The sequence below is a fragment of the Dipodomys spectabilis genome, unplaced genomic scaffold (assembly GCF_019054845.1).
Source record: "Dipodomys spectabilis isolate Male_0828 unplaced genomic scaffold, ASM1905484v1 ptg000073l, whole genome shotgun sequence".
Taxonomy (NCBI): domain Eukaryota; kingdom Metazoa; phylum Chordata; class Mammalia; order Rodentia; family Heteromyidae; genus Dipodomys; species Dipodomys spectabilis.
The window spans coordinates 7,847,501-7,866,811 of record NW_024870750.1 but is presented as its reverse complement, the minus strand read 5'-3'; the positions used below and the strand labels follow the sequence as shown (position 1 = coordinate 7,866,811).

Below are 19,311 nucleotides of genomic sequence, written 5' to 3'. Positions count from 1 at the left end.
AATGTATTCGCTGCATCAGCCAGGAAAATTGGCACCCTTGGGAGACTGTACTCAGCAGTGCACAGCAACAGGAAAATCCTTAACGGGGGGCGCTTGGCAGCCTGCTTCACCCCACCTGGGGCATCTCCCCAGCCTCTCTGCACCCCACACACTAGGCTCCAGCCATTCCACTGGCTTCTGGGGACTCTCCAAGCCTTGTACCTGCCCTTCCCTCACTCCCTTAAGTTGCAGCTATGCTCAGATCTCAGTTCAATGGTGACATCCTGAAGGAAACTGCAGGCAAATAAGCCAGGTGTTCATTTGCTTTCAGAGTCAGGAGGGAAATCTCCTCTTCCACCCACTATTTAGAACTGACCTTAATTTGTAATTAATGATAATGTTAAAACACCACTCGAGAACCAAGGTGCCCCTGACTGACCCCATATCTGCCACCTACCTCCCAGCTGTGTGCCTCAGTTTTCTCAGCTATTAAGTGGAGAAATAATGCCTCCTTCACAGAATTGTTAAGAGGATTAAGCACTGACCCACTAACTGTTTTTGTAAAGTTTTATTGGAACACAAACACGCTTGTTTGTTTACTTGTTGCCTATGGCTGCTTTCATGCTACAAAGAGATACCAGAGAGCACTCAAAAACTCAAATACTTACTACCTGACCCTTTACAGAATGTTTTGTTGGCTCATACCTGTAATCCTAGGTGCTCAGGATGCTAAGAGCTAAAGATCCTGGTTTGAAGCTAGCCTGGGCAGAAAAGGCTATGAGACTCTTGCATCCAATTAACCAGCAAAAAGCAAAAGTAAACATGAGGCTCAAGTGGTAGAGCCATTCAACTTTGAGTGAAAAAGCCAATCAAGAGCATAAAGCCCTGAGTTCAAGCCCCAGCAAGCACGCACACACACACACACACACACACACACGCACACACGCACACACACACACACACACACGCACACACGCACACACTGTCAGTTCCTGATGTAGAAATATTTAGTTTATTCAACAGAATGTTAGTTATAATATGGACAGACAAGACTTGAAAACCTGGTGCCAAGAGAGAAAGTCACAAGACACTACCGATGATATGATTCCATTTCATAATGGAATAAGGAAGTCTGCAGAGACAGTGTATTAGTGGTATGCTAGGGCCAGAGGAGGAAAGCAGAGATGAAACTGTGGGACATGGCTAAGGCAGTAACAGCTAAAGGGTATAGATCTGTTTTTGTTTTTTTGGATCTGTTTTTTTTTTTTTTTTTGAGACGATAAAAAGTTGTCTAGGGGCTGGGAACGTGGCTCAGTGGTAGAGTGCTTGCCTTGCATGCATGAGGCCCTGGGTTCGATTCCTCAGCACCGCATAAACAGAAAAAGCCAGAAGTAGCGCTGTGGCTCAAGTGGTAGAGCACTAGCCTTGAGCTAAAGAGCTGAGGGACTGTACCCAGGCCCTGAGTTCAAGCCCCATGACCAACAACAACAAAAAATGTCTAAAATCAAATGTGCTGAGAATTGCACAACTCTACAAACATAAGTAAAACTAAACAATTTGAGCAGGTAAATTGTATAATACATAAATTTTTCTTTTTTCTTTTTCTTTTATTTGCAGTGCCCAGGACTGAACGTAGGACTTTCACACATGCTAAGCAGGTACTTCTTCAGACTGTGAATTTTATCTCAGATTATATCTAAAGAAAGTTGTGCTCCTCCCACTGTTACCTAATATCTAAGACTATCTGATAAGTACCAGCCTGGTTATCAGCTCCAGGCTTCCAGCAAGAACCAGCTAGATCTAATTGTGTTCCTTGTTTTGTCTGGAGTTCTGCCTCCAGAGCTTTTCATATTGTATGAATTTGGAAAACATTTATTGAAGCCAGGCACCAGTGGCTTACTCCTATAATCCTAGCTACTCAGAAGACTGAAATCTGAGCATTGCAGTTCGAGGCCAGCCCTTGCAGGAAAGTCCATGGGATGCCTCTTTATCTCCAGTTAACCAGCAAAAAACTAGAAGTAAAAGCCCATGACGTGACCCTAGTGGTAGAATGCTAGCCTCCAGCAACAAAGCTCAGAGTCAGTGCCCAGGCCCTGAGTTCAACCTCCAAGACCAATACCAAGAAAGAAAAATGAAGATGTACTGAATGAATCGCTCAATGGAGTTGTTGATATATGTCCCCAGTTGGTGCAGAGATTTAAGCATTTGGTTAGGAAAATCTAGTGATTTCTACTTTGAATCTCAGCATGTAGAATCCAGCAAGTTCATGTTCCCACAAGAGTGAACCACACCCTTGGGTAAACACTGGAGGTATTTATATTAAACTTTGTAACTAGCCTCACAGGAGTATAGCTCCTGGCCCTCTGAGTACGCAGATCTTGTGTTATTTCTAGCACAGGAATATAAGCCCACAAATACAGAGAAAATTCTTAGAATCTGGGTACTCTGTCTCTCCACTTTCCCCACCAATTCTGATTCACGTTAGTTGTCCAATAAACATCTGTGGAATAAATCAAGAATGTGCACTATTTCTTTTAGTACAAGTGTTACTTGCATGCACTACCTCTCCTCTATCACAGAACACACGGATACCCTCTTTTATTTTTTTTTTTTTGGGGGGGGGAGGTGGTATTGGGGCTTGAGCTCAGGGCCTAGGTGCTGCCCAGCCTAGTGCTCTACCACTTGAGCCACAACTTCACTTCTGGCTTTTCAGTGGTTAACTGGAGATAAAAGTTTCACAGACTTTCCTGCTGGCTTTGAACTGTGATCCTCAGATCCTGAAATCTCAGTCTCTTGAGTACTTAGAATTACAGGCATGAGCCACCAGTGCCTAGCTCAGTGAATGCACTTCTTGAAAATCAAGGCAATAAGGCCTATGGGTCTAAACACCTTCTATGGCACAGTCAAGCACTTTTTTTTGGTGGGTCACGGGACCTGAACTCTGGGTCTGGGCACTATTCCTCAGCTCCTCAGCTCAAGATGAGTGCTCTACCACTTGAGCCACAGCGCCACTTCCGGTTTTCTGAATGGTTTATTGGAGATAAGAGTCTAAAGGACTTTCCTGCTGAGGCTGGCTTTGAACCATGATCCTCATATCTCAGCCTCCTGAGTAGCTAGGATTACAGGAGTGAGCCACCAGTGTCAGGCTAATACTCTGAAATGCCAGCAAATCACTCAAGGCTAGTGTAGATATTTCGATTCAGAAGTTCACACACCTCACTTTGAGAAAGCCAATACACACACACACACACACACACACACACACACACACACACACACACGCGCACACACACACGTACACGCACACACACACACACACACACACACACGATTTGTTTGAAGACAAGAAAAGGGACAGGAAGAACCTGGGGGAAAAATAGCAAAGTACTGAGGTATACATGGCTCAATTGGAAGAACAGCACCTACCTAGTAAGCACAAAACCCTATTCAATCCCCAGTACCACCAAAAAACAAAAACAAAAAAGAGGCAAAAATAAACCCCAAATTGTTCATGTACTATATCTAATATGCATCTCACAGTGTCCCAAGACACTCAGAGGGGCTTGAAGGCTGAAGTAAGTTATGCACAGGAATAAGTGAGAACTGAATGTAAAAAGCTAGGATGCAATAGGGCATCAGTGGCTCACACCTGAAATCCTAGCTACTTGGAAGGCTGAGATCTGAAGATCAAGGTTTGAAGCCAGTCTGGGCAGGAAAGTCCATGAGACTCTTATCTCTAACTACCCTCCGAAAAACCTAAAGTAGAAGTGTGTCTCAAGTGATAGAGTGCTAGCCTTGAGTAAAAAAACCAAAGGAGAATGCCCACACCTGGAGTTTAAGCCCTAGTACTGACACAAAAGAAAAAAAAAGAAAAAGAATCTAGCAGGGCATTTCATAAAAATCTACCAAGAAAAGGAATTGGTTTATAGATGAGGTAACTGCTGCTCCAGAAGATGAAGAACTTTCGCTGGGCGCTGGTGGCTCACGCCTGTAATCCTAGCTACTCAGGAGGCTGAGATCTGAGGATCACGGTTCAAAGCCAGCCCGGGCAGGAAAGACCCTGAGACTCCTATCTCCAATAAACCACCAGAAAACCGGAAGTGGCGCTGTAGCTCAAGTGGTAGAGCGCTCGCCTTGAGCTGAAGAGCTGAGGGACAGCGCCCAGGACCAGAGTTCAAGCCCCACGACCGACAAAAAAAAAAAAAAAGAAGAAGATGAAGAACTTTCATTTACTCATTCAACCCGCTGTGTCTTAAAAAATGAGATCACAATCTTACATCCCAGGGAATATCCAAATGCAGATGCATCTGTTTCAAAAACCATGTGTGCATGTACGTGCGCATGCGTGTGCATGTGCATGTGTGTTTATAATTCATAATCGGGTGACATGTCAACTTCACGGCCATTGCAGCTATCAGCGATCATCTACCTTTCCTCCACCCCTTCCAACTCAAACTTCTTGAAAGAATTGACTGTACAAGGTTGTCTTCACTTTCTTTCTGTGCTGGTTCTGGGGCTTGAACTCATGCCTGGGTGCTATCCCTTAGCTTTTCACTCAAGAATTGCACTCTACCACTTGAGCCACAGATCCACTTCCAGCCTTTTGGTGGTGAAGAGGAGATGGGAGTCTCAAGGACTTTCCTGACTGGACTGGCTTCACACCTGGATCCTCAGATCTCAGCCTCCTGAGTAGCTAGGATTACAGATGTGAACACAGGTATCTAGCTGTGTTACCCATTACCCACTGCTCAAGTTTCCATAAGCTATGTTGCCCCAAATGTTCCACTTAATTTTCAAGAGAGCTACCTTTTAGCATTCTCATTGATAGCCCCAATGGATGCTTCTCAGCACTTACTGGATATCTTAAAACCTGGGAGCTAGAGCCAGGAGCCAGTGGCTCACATCTGTAATCCTAGCTACTCAGGAGGCTGAGATCTGAGTATCAAGGGTTCAAAGCCAGACCGGGCAGGAAAGTCCATGAGACTCTTATCTCCAATTAACTACCAGAAAACCAGAAGTGGTGCTGTGGCTCAAGTAGTAGAGTGCTTGCCTTGAGCTAAAGAGGGCAGGGACAGCACCCAGGCCCAGAGTTCAAGCCCCACCCCAACAAAACAAAAAACAAAAACAAAAAACAAAATGGGAGCCAGAGCAATGGCACACACCTACAGAGGAGGTGAGGATCCAGAGGACCACAGATGGACAAGAAAACATGAGACCCTCCCTGAAAACGAATGAAAACAAAAGGTGTTGGGGGTGTGGCTCAACGAGGCCCTGAGTTCAAACCTCAATACCGAAGAAGAAAAAACAAAAACAAAAATCCCTTGCACCTGTTTCTTACCTTCTCCCCTTCTTGTATTATGCTTTTCTGGATGCCATGAAACCACATCACACAGTCTTCTTAGTCTTCTTTGGGATGTCCCTGCTCAGGCTCTGCTATGAGCTCCTTTTGCTTTTCCCCATTCTGTAATATTCTCCCTAGAATTTCTCTTTCATGTAATACTTTTGTCTACTACAATGGAATAAGTTTCTTCCTTCCTTCCTTCTTTCTCCCTCTTTCTCTTTCTTTCTTTCTCTCTTGCTTTCTTCCTTTCCTTTCTTTCTTTTTCTCTTTCTTCCTTCTTTCTTTCCGCATACTCTAATGCCTGTCAACCCTTCCACTTCAGCCAGGTGTGTCTCGAGAGCCTCAGGTCTGTGTATGGGAATGTTATCTAAGCATCTCCACTTGGCTATTGCAAAGATACCTCAACCTCAACATTTCCAGAACTGACTCATCATTTCTAACCAACTCCTCCTCCACTAAAGTTGTTGTTCTCCTGCATTTTTCTTCAGTGAATGGTTCTATCATCTACTCATTTGCTCAAGAATAGGTCTGAACCATTTCTGGCAAGAGGCCCTGCTGCCCATTTCTCTCCATTCACTGCCACCTCTAGATCAGGGAGACATCATTTTCAGTTAGTTACACTGCCCAGATCTTTTCTCTCAGACTCCAAACTCATTTCTATAAATACCAAACACGCTAACACAGACAGATACACAGACACAAAGACACACAGACACACAGAGACAGACACACACACAGACTCAGAGAGAGAGACAGACAGACAGACAGACACACACACACACACACACACACACACACACACACACACACACACACACACACACACACACACACACACACACACACACACACACACACACACACACACACACACACACACACACCACTGCTGCCCAGGAGATTTCTAAAGCCATTTAAGTCAATCAAATGCTTAGAAAAACTTCCCAACTTCCATCTACTCAGAGGCCCTTAGACCCCATTGGAGCAGCATCTGGCCCGTCCTCCTCATACTCTATCCATACCTCAGTTGCACTAAGTGTCCATTTCTTTAAAGATGCAATGTCTGGGCTGGGAAGGTGGCTCAAGTGGTAGAGCGCTAGCCTTGAGCTGAAGGGCTGAGGGACAGCACCCAGGCCCAGAGTTCAGGCCCCACGACCGGATCCAAAAATAATATAATAATAATAAAATAAAATAAAGATGCAATGTCCAATGTGACCACCCAGCCTTCATATGCCAAAAACACATTTCTGCTAACATTATTTAGGTCCAAACCTTAGGAATCACTTCCTTTGGGAATCCTGCCCTGAGTGCCAAATCTGGGTTAGGTGCCCACTCCACACACTCATGGCACCAAGTCTCCCCTCCCTGGCAGCACATATCATGTTACACTGGTTTAGTCTGCATCCCTGCAGGAGTGCCTATAATCTGAAGATGCTTCGATGAGCAGGTGCATGCCACAGGTGTTCCAAACTTGTTGAATAATGATCATTGTTGAATAAATAAGAAATGAGGTTCTAGGAATAAATTAACCAACACTCGTAAAAGTATAGCAAGTATTTATTGCCTTAAAAAAAAAATCCAGCCAGGCATGGATGGCTCATACCTGGATCCTAGTTACTCAGGAGGCTGAGATCTGAGGATCTTGGTTGGATACCAGCCTGAGAAGAAAAGTCTGTGAGATTCTTTGTTTTTTTAATTTTATTTTTACTGTAATGATGCTGTACAGAGGGGTTATAGTTACATGAGTAAGGCAGTGAGTACAGTTCCGTTGAGCCTTGTTACCCCCTACTTTGTTGTTCTCCCTCTAGCCCTTCCCTCCCCCTCTGTGAGAGTCTTATCTCCAATTAACCACCAAACAGCAGAAGTGGAATTATTGCTGAAGTGGTAGAGTGGAAAAAAAAAAAAAAAAAAAAAGCTAAGTGAGAGCTTGCAGCCTTGAGTTCAAGCCTCAATACTGTCAATCAAAATGTTTTAATCAATAATTAAATAACATATCAATAATTTCCACCTTAACTCTGCCTTGGCTGGCTCTGCAATATCAAGTGAGACAACCCTTTGTCCACCATAATCTAGCCACATTAGGCTTCCTTTGCTATCAGTCAATCTTGTGTCTCCCTCCAGGCTTTCCCTGACCTCAGCACACCTCAGCATACAATGCTTCTACTCTTCGCTTTGCACAACCCCTCTCAGTGTTATCCAACGGGCCCTAAACTGGCCCTCTCAGAGAGGCTGCCTCTGATCAGAAGTCATCCAGGCATTGGCACATAAATCCATTTCGATCTTTTACCCAGAGCTCCCCACTTGCTAAGAAAGCCCACTACCACTTGGAACCACCCTCCCAGCTCATTTTAGTTTATTTTTAGATAGGGTCTCCAGCATTTACCCTTGCCTACCATGGGGCATGATCCTCTTCCCTGTGCATTCTGGGTGGCCGGTTTTATTTATAACTGTTTACACCACTACTGATATTTTTTTGGTTATATCTATGCGCTCTCACTTATATATGAGCACCAGAGGCTTCTGCATCTCATTGGAGTTGCTCACTGCCAGGTAAACATGAATTCATCCCTACTTTCAAAACAAAATGTCTCAAAACTCCTGGAAGTTCTACCAATAAACCACAGACAGAGAAGCGAACAGCAAAAACTAATGCCCAATCTTAAAAATCCTACTTCACTGAAGAAAAGGCTACAATTCCCATGTTTGGAAAGAACTCCAGTGCTTCCTGAACTTGAGAAGGGTTGTTTGTGTTCCTCCTCTTTGCCAGCTACCCTCTGAATTGTAACGTGACACCCATGCCTGCACAGCAGAAGCAGAAAAAACCCAAATGTGACCTGCTCCAAGGTGCAGGTGAGCAGTAAGAGTATATGGGTACTCTCCTGTAATTTCCCCAGACCCTCACTAGCCAGAAGAGATTACTCACCCAAATCTGAAGTCTCTGCTCCCTAGAAATGCACACTTAGAGCATCCAAATATCACATTTCTCTGATAAATTACCTGTGTATTTGCGTTGATCACTTCCAAATGACTGAAAATACCTAGTTGAAGTAAAGCTTGGTGCTCATGCGTATCAAGAACAAATGTACCGGGCACTCCTGGCTCATGCCTGGAATCTTAGCTACTCAGCAGACTGAGATTTGAGGATCGCAGTTAGAAGCCAGCTCACGCAGAAAAGTCCATGAGGCTCTTGTCTTTCGTTAGCCAGCAAAAAGCTGAAAGTAGAAGTGTAAGTCCAAGCACTAGCCTTGAATGAAAAAGTTAAAGACAGTGCCCTGGTAAGGTTAAGCCGAGTTTTGGCAGAAAAAAAAGAACTAACCTTTCACCAACATTTCCCTGAATGGTTTAGAAGCACAGAGTCATTCAGACCAACTGTAACTACCTGCGCTGAAGTCATATGAGGAAAGTTCTAAGACATCTACGAGACTTCTAAATTTCAGAATATTAAATCACACACAGAAACTCATCAAATGCTTAAAAATCAATACATTATCTTTTCTTCTTAATCTCTCTTTCAAGGTAATATTCTGAGTTTTATTTTTTTCCTAAAACGCTACCTCAAGGACTGAATAATTACAATCAGCCCAACTATACACACATGCACAAAAAAAGCACAGAATAAACCTTATATCTCTCTTGGGGCTAATTAAAAAGGATTTTTATTTCTATAAAGAATGAATGAGATCTTTGTTAACCCACTTTAACAGGTCTCTAAATGACCCTGGATTTATCTTGCCCTAGTTTTCAAAATGTAACTGACCCAGAATAATGTAAGCTTATCTTCAAACTCTTTGCAAAACAGAACCAAAGTTCCCAGAAGCTAAAGCTGAGCATACAAACTTAGGAAAAAAAAAACATAAATATTGCCTGAAAAATACCATAGACTGCAAACACCAAAAGAGCTGTTTTATTTTTCATTCAGTTGGAATCTTTTCAAGATTATAAAGCTTTAGAATGCCAACATAAACAATCTTCCAAGAAAAGCCAGCGAAAGACAGTATTAGCTATTATGATGACCAGGAACTTTCTGGAAACTTATGTGTTGATACAGGATAACTCTGGCAATCAGTGAACGACTGAACATTGTTTTTCTCAAGGTGTAATAATCACCCAAGCAGTCAAAACTGACCCCAGACAGGATTTGCTTTTAGTCATAACTGAGCAGTCTGAACTTGGTGGGAAAGCAGAATTGCCTGCTAAGGACTGTCTTTTTCTCACTGGTATTCAGCATGTCAATCAAATTCCACACCTAAGACTTTGCTGCAAAGGGGTAGAAGCCTCTTCTTAATTCTGTTGGCCAGTCTTTTTCTCATCCTTTCTTCCTTTCTTCCCTTCTTTCCTTTCTTTCCTTCTTTCCTTCTTTCTTACCTTCCTTCTTTCCTTCCTTTCTTCCTTCCCTCCCTTTTCTTTCTCTCTCCTTCTTTCTTGTTTTCATATTTCCTCCCTGTCCCCCCTGTCTTCCTCCAGCCCTCTCTTCCTTTCTTTCTGTCTTTTTGAGCACAGGGTCTCACTATATAGCCCAGACTGGCCTTGAACTCCCTATCTTGCAGACTCCACCTCCTGAATAGCTAGGATTACAGGTATGTACCACCCTGCACAGCTTCCTGTTCCTCTTTCTAAGACATTATTATCTTGAATTCCCTTGCAGTCATAAAGTAGAACACATTTTCTCTCTCAAACACAATGCTCAACACCACTGACACATCATGACCTCGTATCTAACGTGGCTCATGTTTGCATCCTAGCTGACAATTCTCACAACCCCTGAGCCCTTCTAACTCAGAATACTTCATAGACGTTTGTTTCCCACTTTGAAATGATCAACCAGTTATTTGTTGTACAACTGTTTATTCAAGGTCTAAAAAATTCTCCAAGCTTAGTGGCAATAAAGGTATGGGAGAATGCTGCACAGAGCACTTAATGCACATGTGCAGGGGATGAGAATGTTACTGAAGCAACTACTATCCAAAGGTAAGAGGAAACTGCAATTACAGGAGACTCAACCAGGAGAACAGGCCCGGAGATACTATGACCAAACAGATAGATACAGATACAGAGATTTGGGAGCAGGTTACTGCCAGTTTAACTCAGGGCTTTGTCCTTGCTATGCAGGCATGAAACTGCTTGATTCATGCCTTTTTTTGCCCCTTTTGCTCTGGTTAGTTTTGACATAGAGTCTTGTTTTCTGCCCAGGCCAGCCTAGACTGCAATCCTCCTAATCCACACTTCCCACCAGAGCTGAGATGATAGGCATGTACCACTGAGAGATGAGGTACCATGAACTTCTTGTCTACGCTGGCCTCAAATGATGGTTATGAAAATCTCCATCTCTTGACTGTCTAGGATTACAGGTATGAGCCACTGTTTCCACTGTTACAAGAGGTTCTGAAGTACAGATACATTATGAAATGGTTAAAGCTAGGTAATTATCAATGTAATATTTCACAGTTGTCATTTTGTGATGAGAGTACATAACATCTACCCTCTATACATTTTTCACAAATATCTAAGCCATGAGTAGTGAAGCATGCTTGTAATCCCAGCATTTGTGAGGCTGAGGCAGGAGAATTTGTTAGTTTAGGGCCATCTGCAGGTAACTCCCATCTGTAATCCTGGCTACTCAGGAGGCTAAAATCAGAGGATCACAGTTTGAAGTAAGGTTGCATAGGAAAGTCTATGGGATTCTTATCTCCAATTAACCACCAAAAAGCAGAAGTGTAGCCATGGTATAAGTAGTAGAGCACCAGCCCTGAACCAAAAAACAACAACAAAAAAACAAAAACAAAAACTAATGGTCAGTATGCAGGTCCAGAGTTCAAGCTCATATACATGTACCAGCACCATAAAAAAAAAAAAAAAAAAATGCCAACCAGCTTAAGCTATATAATATAGCAAGACCCTATCTCAAAAAGCAAAACTGGAAGCTGGGTGCCAGTGGCTCACAACTGTAATCCTAACTACTCAGGAAGCTGCGATCTGGGGTTGTGGTTGAAGCCCATCCCAGGCAAGAATGTCTGTGAGACTCTTATTTCCAATTAACTACGAAAAAGCTGGAAATGGAACTGTGGCTCAAAGCGGTAGAGCACTAGCCTTGACTAAGAAAACTCAGGGACAGCTCCTAGGCCCCGAGACCAAGTCCCAAGACTGGTTAAAAAATATTTAATTAAAAACTATAAAAAAAAAAACAAGATGGAGCGGGGCACTGGTGGCTCATGCCTGTAATCCTAGCTACTCAGGAGGCTGAGATCTGAGGATCGCGGTTCAAAGCCAGCACGGGCAGGAAAGTCCAATAACCCTCCAATAAACCAGTCAAAAACCAGAAGTGGCGCTTGGCTCAAGCGGTAGAGCGCTCACCTTGAGCTGAAGAGCTCAGGAACAGCATCCAAGCCAGAGTTCAAGCCCCAAGACCGACAAAAAAAAAAAAAGCCAAGATGGAAATACAATGTATCATCATTAACTTGTAGTTGTTTGCACTATAGTCTCCTGACATTTATTCCTCCTATCTAGCTATAATTATGAGTCCTGAACATGAATAATTTTTAATGCTACTAAAAATAAGAAATAAATTGGAAGTCTTCCTTCAGGATACTCAGTAAATAATGAATGGACTGAATGGATAATAACCCCACCACAAAGCTCACCTCTCACCACAGAGCCCTGCCAACTATTGCTACCTACACAGAGGGGTTGTGAATCTTTTACAATATGTCATCTAGATGATAATAGATGGCACTAAATAAAACATAGAAGGCATTGTTAGAAATGAAGCCATGTCTGGACTGAGCATGCTTTTATACAGGTCCGTGCAGGTGGTTAACCATTCACTGGGGTCATGGCAGGTATGCATGGAAGTTAACTCCTCATGTGGCAGCACAGGTAACACAACACACATTCCTTCCTAGTTCCAGTCTAATAAAGGAGCACTCTGCAGCTAGATGCAACTGTGCTAAAGCATGGGCCTACATCATTTAGGAAAAGAAATAATAATTTACTTCTGTAAATTGAGTGCTTTCATGACTTAAAAAACTTAATGATGGACCTGTTTAGAGCAAATCATGTTAAGTGAGGTAAAGTCAATCTCAAGAGAGACAAATGGCGCATGTTTTCTCTCATATGAGGAAGCTAGATCTAAAATACACCAGGACATGATAAATTATACAGGACTCTAGGCATTCACACTCGTGAGACAAGAAGACACTCTTAGGAGAGCAACACAAAGGTACAATGTTTATGTGCCTCTGATCATACAAAACACTTACTGAAATGAACTCCAGGAAATGGAAATAATTGGGTTTTTTTTCTTTGTTGCTGTTTTTATTTTCTTTTTGTCTTTTTGTTCCTTAATCGGTCTTTGGGAGGGGTATGGGGATACAGAAATGGAGGGACAAAGGGGGAACAAATGTAGCCATGGTACTCATTAGACACCATGTTGAAAATAAACAATACAATTTATGGGTGAGGACAGGAGGGAAAGAGTGAGACACTCTCCAAAAAGAAATGTGCTCTTTACCTGACTTATGGAACTGTACCTCTAGATCACCTTTGTGAGACAATTTAAAATTTTTTTTAAAGAAAAAATTTAAATCTAGGGCTGGGAAGTTGGCTCAGTGGTAGAACGCTTGCCTTGCATGCCTGAGGCCCTGGGTTCAATTCCTCAGCACCATATGAGCAAAAAAGAAAAAAGCCGGAAGTGGTGCTGTGGCTCAAGTGGTAGACTGCTAGCCTTGAGCTGAAGAGCTGAGGGACAGCGCCCAGGCCCAGAGTTCAGGCCTCACGACTGGACCCAAAAAAAAAAAAAAAAAAATTAAATCTAAAAATAACAAAGAAAAAGGTCCAGAACAGTTCAAACTTGCCTCCCATTCAATTTGAATTTCTCAAGATGAGGGACTGGGAGGTAGCTCAGTGGCAGAGCTTGTGTTTAGCATACCGGAGGGCTAGTACCAACCTGGGCACGGTGGCTCATGTCTATAATCCCAGCACTTAGGAGGCAGAGGCAGAAAATCTTAAATTCAAGACCAGACTGGGATACATAGTGAGTTCCAGGCCAGTATAGGCTGTAGTTAAAACTCTGTCTCATTGATTAATTAATATCCAGCAGGCAAACCAAAATTTTCACAATGGGTCAGCCTTCATGGCCAATCTAACTCATTTTCAAAATGGATTTCTATCTACCTGTCATGCTTTTCATTTTCCAGAGGATAGAAACTTCTCAAAGTTTGTTTGTAAATAGTTTAATTGAAGCACCTTGACAAAATAATATTTTAGGATCTCTTTCTCACCCTTCTTCTCCACACATAATTACTGTTTTCTTTTTTTTGGTCAGTCATGGGGCTTGAACTCTGGACCTAAGCGCTGTCTCTCATCTCTTCAGCTCAAGGTGAGCACTCTACCATTGGAGCCACAGTGCCACTTAAGGTTTTCTGAGTGGTTTATTGGAGGTAAGAATCTCACGGACTTCCCTGCCCAGGGTGGCTTTGAACCTCGATCCTCAGGTCTCAGCCTCTTGAGTAGCTAGGATTATAAGCATGAGCCACCAGCACTCGGCATAAGTCCTGTTTTCAACATCCAAGAGCTATGTACTGCCTAAGAGCAAAAATCCCCAACTCCTGGGCTGGAAGTCAACTCCTTGAAAGATCCTTGTCTCAAGAACACTTCTAAGCCAGGCACCAGTGGCTCACATCTGTAATCCTAGCTACTCAGGAGGCTGAGATCTGAGTATCGTGGTTCAAAGCCACCCTGGGCAGGAAAGTCCATGAGACTCTTATCTCCAGTAAACCACTCAGAAAACTGGAAGTAGCACAGTGGCTCAAGTGGTAGAGCGCTAGCCTTGAGCTGAAGAGCTGAGGGACAGCGCCCCGGCCCAGAGTTCAAGCCCCACGACCAACCAAAACAAAAAACAACATTTCTGAAGGGATTCCTATTTTGCTCTCAGCTGATATTAAATGGAAAAGAAAATATCCCTTTCCCTTTCCATTATAAGATTCTGTGAGACACACCCAATTTCACCTCTTATTGTTTTCTGAAAAAATTATTCCCTGGATGTACCTTCCCCAACCCCCATAAAAAGCTTAAAAGGAATGCTGTTTCAGACAAAAATATATACAGTTACTATTTCCTGAGGATAAAAGGGAAAGAACAATTTCTTCCTATGCCAAGTAAGAAACCCAAATGGAAAGATTCTACAAGAGACACTTTTTCACGGCCTGAATTCTACATCTTAAATTTATTTGAGAGGTGTTTCATTCAGAGTAATACAAAATACTTTCAATTCTCTTTCTTCTATCAGTACACTCAAATTCACACAAATCATTTCTTTCTCTTCCTAACCATCCAAACTTCCTAACATTATTCTCCCTACTAGACAGAGCAAATATAAAAATCTACTGTGGCAGGGGCAGATTACCTCACAGCCCTTCATAAAGATATTTTCTCGAGAACCACTCCCACCATGAAGATGGCACTTGCCTGTTATTCTACTCTATAGGCTTCAACAAATCATGCCTGATTTTCAGGTCTAATTTATCTCAGTCTCTGCACCTGGGGCATCTGTTTTCACAATGATGGAACAGTCCATATCATTTCAGATTCTTTCTTTTTTTTTTTTCTTGAGGGTACTATTCTGAGTCAGGATATAGACCTAATGAAGTTTTTGCCCAAATAAAGTAAGCTTTATAATTTAATTAGGGCATTATGTCTCTATTTGCCTCTTAGAAAGATTCAGAAATTAAAACAAAAATAAGAGCTTACTTAAAATTAACAATGATTCTGAGCCCTTCCTGTGATATAAACTCTCCTTTCTCATGTTACACCAAGGAGAAGTAAGCACATGAGAATTTGGGGAAATAAAAGTCTGCTTACATAGTGAATAAAACCTAATTCTCAGACTATGGCCAAGAACTTCAGTTAATAGTCCTTAAGGAAAACAGTATCATCTATCAGGGTTCGGTTTTTTTTCCCCCAAACAACTAATCTTCCCTTGAAACTAAAGTTACCTTCAGAAATATATACAAACCCTTTCATTTTTTTCTCCTCTCCTTTCTCTGTTCTTCATTCTTTGACTAAAAGTCCACTAATACCAGGTACCAATGGCTCAATGGTTGTAATCCTAACTATCCAGGAAGCTGAGATCTGAGGATCACAGTTCAAACTTAGCCTGGACAGAAAAATCTAAGACTCTTATCTCCAATTAGCCAGCAAAAAAAAAAGCTGGAAATAATCCAAGTTTCTCACCTATAACCCTAGCTACTCAGGAGGCTAAGATCTGGGGATCACGGTTCAAAGCCAACCAGGGCAGAAAAGACCCTGTGAGACTCTTATCTCCAATTAACTACTCAAAAATTGAAAATGGCACTGTGGCCCAAAGTGGTAGTGTGCTATCGAGCAAAAGAGCTCAAGGAAAGCACCCAGGCCCTGAGTTCAAGCCCTACTATTGCCAAAAATAAATGTTGGAAATAGAGCTGTGGCTCAAATGTTAGAATACCAGCCGTGATCTAAGAAGCTAAATGAGAGAATAAGGCCCAGGATCAGCACTAAAAAATAAAAATAAACAAGCAAGCAAGCAAAGTAGACAAAGCTTCTGGGGGAGGCTGAGGCTGGCTAACTTTGAGGTGGATGAAAGCTACAGGAACTGAATTCCTTCCAGTGTTGCAGGACCAGTCTGGGGGAGCTACTGGAGACAACTACAATGAAAGCACAAGGCAGGGAGGATTATGGCCTCTTAGGGCAATGGAGCTGGCACATGGTACCCACGGGATGTGGGAGTGAGCAGAGGGCATACACAGGGCAGGTGAGAAAAAGTCTGTGCACCACACCCCGAGTTGAGACTTCAGTCCATTTATGTGGGAAGCCAGTGAAGAGAAATGGCCAAACAAAACCCAGCAAGAACAAGACTTGTGGTTCACAATGTTCCCCTAAATGTTCAATGAGGTTTGGACCCTGACTGATGGTAAAGCTTCTCATGGTAAATATATAAATATATTAAAAAGACATGTACTAAGTATTCTGAATTGACAGGATCTGTGCCAAGCACTTGGTTCTGCATCACTAGCCATTTTCAATAGAGCTGCAGAAATCATCTGTGTTACACAAACCAGGAAACTAAGACTTAAAAAGATAAAGTCTCCCATCTAAACTCAAGAACTCTCAAGCAGGGCTGGGAAGGTGGCTCAGTGGTAGAGCGCTTGCCTTGCATGCCTGAGGCCCTGGGTTCCATTCCTCAGAACCACATAAGCAAAAAGAAAAAAGCCAAAAGTGGCGCTGTGGCTCAAGTGGTAGAGCGCTAGCCTTGAGCTGAAGACCTGAGGGACAGCGCCCAGGCCCAGAGTTCAGGCCCCACGACCAGACCCAAAAAAAAAATTACAATGTTATGATATTTAGCCAGGCATTGCTGACACATGCCTGTAATCCTAGTTACTCCAAAGGTTGAGATATGAGGACTACAGTTCAGAGACAATCTGGACAGACATTCTTATCTCCAATTAATCAGCAAAAAGAAGGAAATGAGCCAAGGCAGAGTAGAAGAGCTCTAGCCTTGGGTGAAAAAGCCAACGAAGAGCATGAGGCCCTGAGTTCAAGCCCCAGTGCTGGTACATACATACACATATGCACATACATACATGTGCACATGCACACACACACACACACACACACACACACACACACACACACACACACTATAATATTCACTTTTAAAAACCTGGTATAGGTAGTCTATTCCAATAGCTATACATTTCCATCTAAATCCCACAGAAAAAAAGCTAATGATTCAAAATATAATTTACAACAAAAAGAAAAAGATCAGTATGTCATCTTAGAATCTTTCAGAAATGGCAAAAAATCTATGACTTTTTTTTTTTTTTTTTTGGTCTGGTCATGGGACCTGAACTCTGGGTCTGGGCTCTGTCCCTCAGCTCTTCAGCTCAAGGCTAGGGCTCTACCACTTGAGCCACAGTGCCACTTCCGGCTTTCTTCTTTTTGCTTATGTGGTACTGAGGAATCTAACACAGGGCCTCATGCATGCAAGGCAAGTGCTCTACCACTGAGCTACCTTCGCAGCCCAAAAATCTACGGCTTTTAAATAATAACCTGATTGTTGAAAATATATAGTTTCTTATGTGTTTTTGAGGATAATGTAATAGCCTTGCTCTATATTAGCCAAGTTTATACAACTCATAAGATTTGCTTCAGGTTATCAAATTTTCAAAATACAACACAAATATGACCACACACACACACACACGTGCGCGTGGGCTCCAGATACTACCTTTGCATCTATACACATAATTCATGCCTCTGAAATATCATTTTCTAACTGTTAGAGCAACATAAAGGCAAGCATTTAAAATAACTTATGCAATGGGCTAGGAAGTTGGCTCAGTGGTAGAGTGCTTGCCTTGCATGCATGGGGCCCTGGGTTCAAGTCCTCAGCACCACATAAGCAGAAAAGGCTGAAAGTGGCGCTGTGGCTCAAGTGGTAGAGCGCTAGCCTTGAGCTGAAGAGCTGAGGGACAGCGCCCAGGCCCAGAGTTCAGGCCACATGACCAACAAAATAATAATAATAATAACAATTAATACAAGATAAAAAGTAACTGGAAACAATGCCAACCAAAGTATAGTCAATTAATTTTCAATGCACATAAAACATAGGTATTCACAGCAAGAAACAAGAAATACCAAATTCCTTCCAGGATTCCTTCCTTTCCTAGAGAAGTGAACAAGAAAGACATTTATGAACTGTGCACTGTAAGGTTTCTACACTTAGAAAAACGCACACATATTTTACAGACCATCAGAGAGACAGAAACCAACAGAACTTTGTGAGGAGAGGGTAAATGTGCCACAGTCTCTGGGTGTAACCTCAGACTGAAATTACCTTGCAGAGAAATCTGGAGGTCATCGATGCCCAGGGAAACCTGCTCCTCCGTGGGAATCTCAGGAGCAGAGGCCATCCTCAGATGCAATGGAGGTTAGCTCAAGTCCATCTCAGCCAAAGAAATGAACTGAAAGTGAAAACAAGGCAAGTGGCCATTAGCAATTCTGCAGCTCTGTTCTGGAAAACAGAAAAACAACAGCAACCAAAGACAGCCTGACCAAACAAGGATTGCTTTTCTGGTAAGTGTTTCCTTAGTTCGTGAAGAACAAAATAACTACGCCTTCTTTTTGAATCATAACCAGCATTTTGCCCTATGACCTATTCGGGAGCTGCTGGCAGAGGTCCAAAGGCACCACTGCCTTTCCACACTAGCTGAGAGAGGAAAGCTACCTCAGAAAATTCAAGAAATGAAGTGGATATAAGCTAAGACTCTGGGTGTTATTGCATGCTTTAACTTTCAACCTTCCAGGGTGTTCTACAGAACTTTTATTTACTTGTTTGGCTGGTCAAACAAATGTTGCCATTTACTGGAAACACTCACAGCTTAGCTAACACCACTTAGGAAGTGAAAGTAAAAGCCAACTAACTTGATGAGCCATTATTTATTTATTTCCCAACAAATTCTTTCTATGAGATAGTTTCTCCTACTTGTGCCATCTTGGTTTTTCTTTTTTTTTTCTTTCCTGCTTTTATTATTGCTGTTATTCTTGTTTTAGTGGGGGGGTTTTTGGGGGGAGGGGGAATTTTCTGGACTTGAACCCAGAGCCTCCTTCACATATACCCAGTTATGCTCTACCACTAAGCTATACCTCCGCCCTTAAGTTTTGAAACTTTTTGAAGCCCCCTAACACCTTGAAATTAAAGATTGCTTCCAACAGAAAACACTCTTCATCAAGAAAAAAAAATTCCAGTACTGGGGAAAACACTTGGGGCCTGGGCACTGTCCCTAAGATTTTTCAGTCAAGGCTGGCACTCCGCCACTTGAGCCACAGCTCCATTTCTGGCTTTTTATGGCTAATTGGAGATAAGTCTCACAGACTTTTCTACCTAGGCTGGCTTTAAACTTTGATCAGATCTCAGTCTCCTAAGTAGCTCACAGGCTTGAATCTCCAGAACCTTGCTT

At 42.5% G+C, this 19,311-nt stretch overlaps 1 protein-coding gene and 1 long non-coding RNA gene across 2 annotated transcripts in view; one reads left to right on the top strand and one right to left on the bottom strand.

Moving 5' to 3' along the window:
• Syne2 (spectrin repeat containing nuclear envelope protein 2) overlaps positions 1-18,362 on the bottom strand; it is a 259,939-nt gene extending 241,577 nt beyond the window's left edge. Inside the window, 1 exon segment of the mRNA XM_042682550.1 lies at positions 18,189-18,362. Coding sequence (XP_042538484.1) covers positions 18,189-18,264 — 76 coding nt within the window. The 5' untranslated portion in view covers positions 18,265-18,362.
• The window catches only part of LOC122110051, a 28,522-nt gene continuing 27,566 nt past the window's right edge, over positions 18,356-19,311 (top strand). The window contains exon 1 of the long non-coding RNA XR_006147803.1: positions 18,356-18,427. This is a non-coding gene — a long non-coding RNA (uncharacterized LOC122110051). The remainder of the gene's footprint in view (positions 18,428-19,311) is intronic.